Genomic DNA, 8,542 nt, shown 5'->3' with positions numbered 1-8,542 from the left:
GTGTCACATCAGCATATTTGCTAGTGCCAAGTATATGATACTAGATATGATACCCCACCATGGCCAGTGGAACCTAATCTGACAGGCAAAAGTCCCTCAAAAGGTGAATATTACATGTTAGAGAGTAGCCACTAAGAGGGTGCTTGGATCTAAGGGACTAAAACTAGTCTGACTAAAACTAGCCTCTTTAAGAGGCTAAAGTTCCAAGCACCCCTGACTAAAGAGAGGCTAAAACTAGTCTTGAGGCTAAAATCTTTTAGTCAGGGGTACCCCTACTAAAATGTGCATTAATCTTCTCTCTCCTCATTTAACTCCTCATGCAAGTTCCGGATTGGAGGGTTTGGAGGATAATAAATGCTCATTAACTTGATTTTAGTCTCTTTAGTACTTGGATCCAAGCATGTGTGAGACTAGCAAGTTTTAGTCTCATTACTTTTAGTCATGGGACTAAAACGTATCCAAACACCCTCTAAATCCACATGAACGAGAGAGAATAAAATGCATAGAACGCTAAAAAAGATGGCCACGTGCACTATGTGCGAAATGGAAGACGAAACAGAATTCCATGTGGTTATAGCGTGCACCAAAGCTAAAGATCTGCGATGTGAGGTTCCGAAAGCTTGCCAATTGCTCATTTCGTCCGCGCCCGTCCATTTGGGTCGCGATGGATAGAAAAATTGGCCTAACGCGTCGATCTAAACTGACGCGCGTCCGTTTTCGTCCGCTCGCGACCCATTCTAAACGCAAATTTGAACACATCTATTTACAAAAAGAAAACATAACGACTTAAATGGACAAAACGAGGGGGAAGTGGTCAAAGTACCGGAAATGTATGCTTGCCATCTCGACCGTCCATCACGATCGGACGGACGCCAACTCTATTCTCCTTGGCCCAGTATAATCAATACCCACCCATACGGCCTCGTTCTGTTCTGCCCGCCGCCTATTGTGCTCTGCTCTCCCCACTCCCCAGTCCACACTACCCACGCAGCGACTCCGCCACCACCGAAACCCCAATGCGGTCGCCGAGGCTCCGCCGCCAGCCGGCGCCGGCACCTTCGCGGTCACCGGATCCGGCGGAGCCCACGGAGGTCTTCCCCGTAGGCGAGGCGGTGGAGGTGCTGCCGGACGAGGGAGCCTACCGCGGGGCCCACCTCCCCGCCGTCATCGCGCGCTTCGACCCCGACCTCTGCAGCTACGCGGTCGAGTACGACGCCCTCGCCGTCTCAGGGGCCTCCGGCCGCGCGCTCCCGGAGACCGTGCCCGCGTCGCAGGTCCGGCCGCGCCCGCCGCCGGCGGCGTCCTCTCCACCCGCGGAGCACGCCCCCGTGGATGCGCTCCGAGACGGCGCGTGGTGGCTCGGCGTTGCCCTCCTCGGCGGGGACCGGGCGGACGGGAAGGTCGCGGTTTGCTTCCCGGCGACGAGGGAGGAGGCGGAGTTCGACGAGGCCGATGTCAGGGCCCACCTCGAGCGGGTCGCCGGCGAGTGGCGCTCCCCCGAGGACATGGTACGAGTTCCAGCACATCTTGCAAAAAAGTCAGTCTTTTTGTGCCGTTGTATCCCCATTCAAACCGGGGGATCCTCCTTTCTTCCATGGTTAGGGTTAGTAGAAGGACATCTTGCGATGTTCATCGCGGTTTCTGTCGTTGTTGTTGAATGACGTAGCGCATTCATCTCCATGTGATTTCGTGGTAAGGGTTTCCAGGGGGAATCCCATTTTGTTCTCTCGTAGTCTGGTTAGGGTTATGATTTACAAGATGATTTGTAATGCGCTGGAGTTTTCTGCATTAGCATGGGAAATTCGAGATTAGTGTAGTTGCTTCTGCGCTTTTTTTAAGTGTAGTATTGATGGATTGTTGCTGAATGTACTACGTATTTGATGGAGCACACTTTGCTTGTGCCGCACTGTCTGGAAGATTTCGGTTCATCAGATTTATTGAATAAATTCCTCTGGGCTGCCGGGCGGCTTGTGGTCTGTTAGTTAACAAGTGGTGGTTTATAGTTGTCAGAGCAAGCCAGTTGGATTTGTTGAATGTGTTCCAGATTCATACCGAAACAAAGTGAGCCTAGTCGGTGTACATCTGCACTGAGTTGCTGGTCGATATTGCTGCTGTTCCTTCTCCTAACATGTTTTTGTTATAGTAAATATTAATCATACTGAAACAAAGTGAGCCTAGTTGGTGACTTAGTGTACATCTGCAATGAGTTGATGGTCGAGAATGCTGTTACATCTCCTGGCATGTTTCTTTTATTACAGTTCCTGAGCCTCAGTGCAAGTTGACATGACAAGATTGTTATGGAACTACGTTACTGAATCGTTGACAATCTTCCGAATGCTTTATGCTGAATTTTTTTTAGAGGGATTTCTGATTTCTCCTATATATTACATATGTCGGTATTTTATGTTTTTACTTCTAGCTTGCGTCTTAAGTGCATATAATCATCGGCTAGAATAGAACATATGGGATGATTTGGATTCCTTTTCTGATTGCTCTAGAGTTATAGGTATCAACTTCTATATTATGCCCTCAATTGTGTTCGTCATGGTAGTTTTAGATTAGTATTGCTTATTTCTCAACATTTTCTTTACTTGCGTATTTTTATCACCTTCTTTTAATTGTTGGTTGCTGAATAAGAATAACTACTCTTTGCCTACCAGGAGACATCCAAGAGAACGCTGTATGCTAAAGGCACACAAATAGAAGTTGCCAGGTTGGAAGCTGATTCTGTTGTCGCTTGGTTCCCTGCAATTGTTGCAAAGACTATCTGGAAAAATAACCTCTTGGTGGAGTACCCTTACTGGAAGGGTAGTGAACTGTGCAATGAGATTGTCGATATCAAGCACATCAGACCTTGTCCGCCACGTGCATCAGTTATTAGTTTCTGCGTCAATGATGATGTTGAAGGCTTCCAAGATGATGGCTGGTGGCCAGGGAAGATCACTGAGATTCATCCCAAGTTAACGTATACATTTAAGTTAGCAACTTCAGGAAAGAAGGCCCAGTTACACCAGAACAAACTGAGGCTTCGATATGACTGGACTGATAACCAATGGAAGCAAGTTGCACAGGTGTGTACAGAATCTTTCGAGTTACATTTCTTTGAAATGCTTGCACTTTATGTGGATGCTTCCTGCACTGCTTTTATGTGTTTATGTTCTTAGTGATATAATCAATTTGTATGGTGTGAAAAGGTGAGGATTCTTAAAGTTGCTTTCCTTATAGCGAAACCTACTTCTACTTATGAATCAAGCCTATTTACCTCTTTGGATTGGATGATTTCAATCCATAGGATGTTTTCTACAGGGAGCGTTGGGATCATAGGGGTAGGCAACCGAATTCTTATGGATCGCTTTCCTATGCCCCTAATTTCGTAGGACTTTTAGCATGAGGTCATATTTCTTGGATTGTTTCCTTTATGTGCATGTCAACTATGACATACATTCATGACTAGTATCTTGAGAAAATTCTTGTGTTTTTCCTGTGGTCCAACAGCACAATTACTAATCCTTATTTCTATAGTTTTCAATTCCTGTTTTCAGAGAACTTTGCAATTTTTATTGGCACATGAGCTGTGGTTGATACCAATATTTGCTGTATTGGTGCTTAAGAATTTTGTGGTGGTTCGTGATGCTCCTGTACTGGCATTTTCTAACCATAGCATGGGTAATTGCGCAGTTCCCTTTTAGGCTTTAACTATGAAATTTGTGTGCAGGGACTGTGACATTGTTAACAACTCGAGATATTAGATATATTTTCTTCTTCTCAGAATTGTTAACGTGGCTAAATTGTTAGTTATTAGTCCTGCTGCCGTGATATCTGTTTCAGTGACAATATGCAATTCACCCTGTTGCATACTCTTTTTATTGTTTTTTCTCGGTCAAAGGTATGAACATACATCTCTGGCCTCTTTTAGCTGAAGTACCTACCACTTCACCACCCTCTTGCGGATACACAGATATGAATATATTTAAAACTAAATCAGCGAGAATGAAACGTTTGTTTTTTAGGAAGAATTAGCTCCATTACCTGACACGAGGCATCATAGTGTCTGTCCTTAGGAACTAAGGATGACCAAGTTTAGCATCTTACTGTCTCTGTTTGTTGCCTAGGGAATTAGTACTAATCGCCAAAAAAATCAAATATGCTATGAGCCACATCCATGACAATTACATGAGCCAGATTATCACTTGCACAATCAAACTGTTTGAGTTTACAACTTGAGAGGAAATTCATGGAACAGCTGGACTCTAGAGTTCTCTATTCCGGTAATATCAGCGCTCTCTCATCCAGTAGATCAAATTTATCAAAAGAATCTGTGGGCAGTTCCTAAGTTTGGTGAAACTAGAACAAATCCTTGTTATCAGTTGAGTTCTGAAAGTGTAAAATGAGATGCAAGCTCACATCAATGATGATGATTACTTATTCCTGTGTACTTTATGTTTAAAGCAATTTAAACTGCCAGCTTTTCTAACAAGCGTCGCCTTTTTACGGCCATCTTCTAGAATCTGTCAGGAACAAATTTCACAGGAGGTGACAGGGTTGAAGTGAGCAGTGACGAGGAAGGTTTCCATGGAGCATGGTTCGAGGGGACGGTTGTCAAATCCGTCGGACACAAATTCCTTGTGGAGTACGACGCGCTGAAGGACGACGACGAGACCACGCCTCTGAAAGAAACCATAGGGGAGGAGCACATCAGGCCCTCCCCTCCGGCTATCCCTGTCACCAATGGTTTCAAGGTCCTTGATGAGATCGACGCCTACACCAACGATGGGTGGTGGGTCGGTGTGATATCCGAGGTCCTCAGCGACCAGAAGTACAAGGTTTACTTCAAGGCTTACAAGGAGCAGAATGAGTTTGAGCTCGAGCAGCTGAGGCGTCACTGCGATTGGGTGGGGGGAAGGTGGATGCAGGCTTCCCCGGTAACCTCTACCGCCTATCTGTTTTCTCGGCATCTAAGTTGATAGCTGATGATGAAACTAGCACTAGTGATGATGATTTACTGATAGCTGCTGGTATCCTTGGATAGCTACCCATGTTTGTGCCGTCTTTACATTCAGTTATTATTATTATTACCATCTGTTTCTTTGCTACTATCGGTCAATCACATGTGTTTGTCCAAACTCAGTTTTTCATTGACAATCTGTAACCCTTGACAGGCATTGGAGATGTGACGGCTGAAGGGACCTACGCGCACACTTTTTGTACATGAGCCTGGGATAATTGGTACCCATGAGAGAGTGGCTTCACTAGTTATGATGCTTTCTGAACTGAAGCTGTGTTGTGCGCATAGAAAGGCCAGCAAATTGGCAGTGGAGGGCCTTTCTGCATCGCAATTCCCTCGGCAGCTGATCTAGATGTTTGTTCTACCGGAGGCTTTCGCCGTCGCTAGTAAGACTCGTCGTGCTTTTATTGTAAACCTAAGAACAAACCTGTGTGGACGCCGTTGCCATCCACGATTCCGCGAGCCTCGGCGTCTGAAATCAAAGCAGCGTTCGCCATAGATTGATGTTGTGCATTCGGTCGGTGTGATCTGGCCTGCATGGAACGTTTTAGGCACTTGATCCGACTGCAACTGCCAACGGCTCGTCCTTGTGGTTACTACTGTGTTATGTACTTAGCCTTTTGGACCACCTAGCCTTGGCTACGCCTCGGTTTAAAAGCTGGAATTCAATGTGGCGTGAGGAGGGAACATGGTTGGATTGATTGTTTCTCCTCTCTGATTGATGGTGACGACGCGTTGGCCATGCCAATCAATTTTTACTTTGTATACAACCGGAGTAGGAGACGTGAGTTTTTATTTGACGCGACATGCAAATTGCGTTTTCTCTGTGTGGCGTCGTGTGCGTGTGTGCATGCAGGTGTGACTGAACACATCTAAATACAACAAAGTGTGACTGAACAGACTGGTTTGTCCGTATCGTGTTGCTTAGTAGCTATCTTTGTTAAGGCGCTTGTCCGTCAATATAGTCTTGAACCTTAACTAGCAACACACAACAGGCAACAAGAGCTCTCTAGGCGGTCATGGCGAAGGCGGCACCGTGCTTCTTGCACTTGGTGATCACCTTCATGCCGTTGCACTTGGTGATCACCTTCATGCCGTCGTCGTTGAAAACGATCACCTTCAGGGTGTTAGGGGTCAGCAACTTGAAGGTTACCATGTATCCGATCTTGATCTGGTGAACGGCGGTGAAGGCGGGCCAACTCTGATGGAGAAACACTATGACGTCTCGAGAACACATCCATACGTGCAACCGTCCACGCCCACATGTCTAGGGTAGCACGACCAGGTCTGGCTTCAAAAAGACGATCAATTTGTACGTTTCTCTAGATACAGGGTCAGAGGTGCTTTAAATTTCACACGAGTTAATTTTTAGATGCGACCCGAGCAGCCATGCCGAAAACTGCCCATACGGGCCTGGCTAGGCCTATTGCAGATAACCAAACAGGCCCTAACAACTTAGGTAGTGTTTTTTTTCTTCCAAAAAATCCGACTTGTTAGTTGTGCCAAAGCAATTGTGACCATATACTAAACAAAAAGAATGGTGCAATGTCACAAGGAAAAGAACAGTGGGCTCCTTGGAATTTTGCTGGACCTTTCATTTTCATTTTCTAATCATGGACCGCATGGTTGTCGTCTGGAAAGAGAAGTTGCCACTTTTCGAGATTCCTTGAGATGACAACAAATGTTGTTGTTACAATGTCAAACCAGTAGTACTCAATAGACAAGGTTTAGACGCGTAACGGTATTATATTGTATTATTTTTATATATACACTCCCGTTCGTAAATATAAGTCTTTCTAGAGGTTTCATTAATGGACTACATACGGATGTATATAGACATACTTTAAAGTATAGATTCATTTAATTTGCTCCGTATGAAGACACCTAATGAAATATCTTAAAAGACTTATATTTAGGTACGGAGTACGTAATATGAACGTTATTTTTTAGTCCATTTGATAGCCAATCAATAATCATCTACTCCCTCTGTTCCTAAATATAAGTCTTTGTAGAGATTTCATTAGTGGACTACATACGAATGTATATAGACATACTTTAGATTATAGATTCAATCATTTTGCTTCGTATGTAGACCTTTAGTGTAATCGCTTAAAAGACTTATATTTAGAAACGGAGGGAGTAAGTTTTAAAGAATCTTTCAAACACGCTTTTAAACCATATGACGGAGGTAGCACATGGCGTGGCAGCCGGAATTCAATTGCTCCCGAGATGCCACTGTTCAAAACTGCGCCTACTAGTACATGTTGGTGCGGCGCCTGGCCTGCTATTTACTCGTACCGCCGCTGGTCCATCCATCAAACCGTCCGATGCACGTGCACGCAACGTATCCCCTCTCTTGTTTTCCTCTCCTCTTTCATCTTTTCTTCTCTCTCACTCATGAAAAGCATCGCTTAACCATTACCGGCTTCGAACATGGCGTGGCAGCTTAGGCAGTTCTCATAGGAGACTACAGATTGCAATGCATAGAGAAGTACTAGCTGCGCCTGAAATGAGTGAATCCAGGCGTGTAGATTCACTCCATTTCAGCGGAGGTTAATTTCGAATGGAGGGAATACATTGCTAACCGTCTTTGTTTAGGATTGGGTAAATTTGTTGGTACAGAAATTTCCTGTCTCAAAAGGCAAACAGAAGAGGCAGGGTGGGTCGGAAGTACGATCTAACCAGCCGCTGCTTGGCCGGCAGCGCTTAATTTCGAGAGGGCCAGCCCGTGCAAAGCTGTTGCGTTGCGTGCTCCTATTGCATACCATTACCACGACAGAATCCAATCATATCCTGCTTGAACTGATGCTAGCAAGGGCAGAGGTGCTTCGACATTATGCACAAGCAGTGACAGATCCGTATTCCTCGGCTAAACCGTGGAGGTGGAGCTGTGCAAAGACATTGACAAACGGCGAGGTACACAGTAGTAGGAGTACTACACATGTAACCACCACCAGGATTCCTGCATGTGCCTTGCTTGACCAAGGCATGTTTTGTTTTCGAAAGCTAATGTTTTCTTCGTAACGGTAGGATTCCTATATTCATTAAGAAGAAAATAGTTGTTCGGTTGATTAAAAAAATCGAACTAAAACAAGATTGTCCGGTTGAATATGGAAAACGGACGAAAATCATTATAACCGCTGAGCAGCATATACAAAAGAGCACACACACAAAAGATCGCACAACATCACTTCAAAGAGGGCATCATCGAGATAACACACATGCATCATCATCATCATTCCTCTTCTAGATGCGATATCGTCATCCATAAATCCTGAGCAAACGACTTCAACTTTGTCATAGGCGATCATTGACTCAAACTCACACCGAAGAGGTCATGTGGAGTTAAGTGAAGATCCGTGCCAAAACTCAACCACATGCGAGCAGACAACGTAACTCCGGCTGTTGGAGATGTTTCCCACGGTTATGATCCGGTCCAGGTTACGATCCGACAAAATAGTATGGGTCATTCCCTTGCCTAAGTGAAGACGATGCAACTTAAGAGAAGGCACCAAGCTCAAGGCAAGACCCGCCTAG

At 45.1% G+C, this 8,542-nt stretch overlaps 1 protein-coding gene across 1 annotated transcript; it reads left to right on the top strand.

Moving 5' to 3' along the window:
- Positions 1-932: 932 nt before the first annotated feature.
- On the top strand, positions 933-5,706 carry LOC123418043 (protein AGENET DOMAIN (AGD)-CONTAINING P1-like). The gene is made up of 4 exons (XM_045106944.1): positions 933-1,508; positions 2,661-3,071; positions 4,506-4,922; positions 5,160-5,706. The coding sequence occupies exons 1-4, from the start codon at positions 1,017-1,019 to the stop codon at positions 5,172-5,174; spliced, it is 1,335 nt and encodes a 444-aa protein (XP_044962879.1). The 5' UTR covers positions 933-1,016; the 3' UTR covers positions 5,175-5,706.
- The last annotated feature ends 2,836 nt before the right edge of the window (positions 5,707-8,542 follow it).

The sequence above is a fragment of the Hordeum vulgare genome, chromosome 1H (assembly GCF_904849725.1).
Source record: "Hordeum vulgare subsp. vulgare chromosome 1H, MorexV3_pseudomolecules_assembly, whole genome shotgun sequence".
In the NCBI taxonomy this organism is placed as follows: Eukaryota; Viridiplantae; Streptophyta; class Magnoliopsida; order Poales; family Poaceae; genus Hordeum; species Hordeum vulgare.
The sequence above is the reverse complement of the archived record's forward strand: the minus strand, read 5'-3'. Positions and strand labels throughout refer to the sequence as shown.

What these genes read in the sequence shown, in the direction of transcription:
- LOC123418043 (XM_045106944.1), top strand. Translation starts at nt 1,017, where the DNA reads ATGCGGTCGCCGAGGCTCCGCCGCCAGCCGGCGCCGGCACCTTCGCGG. An exon ending in GGCGCTCCCCCGAGGACATG is followed by an intron (nt 1,509 to 2,660) that starts GTACGAGTTCCA and finishes TTTGCCTACCAG; the next exon opens with GAGACATCCAAGAGAACGCT. An exon ending in AATGGAAGCAAGTTGCACAG is followed by an intron (nt 3,072 to 4,505) that starts GTGTGTACAGAA and finishes GCCATCTTCTAG; the next exon opens with AATCTGTCAGGAACAAATTT.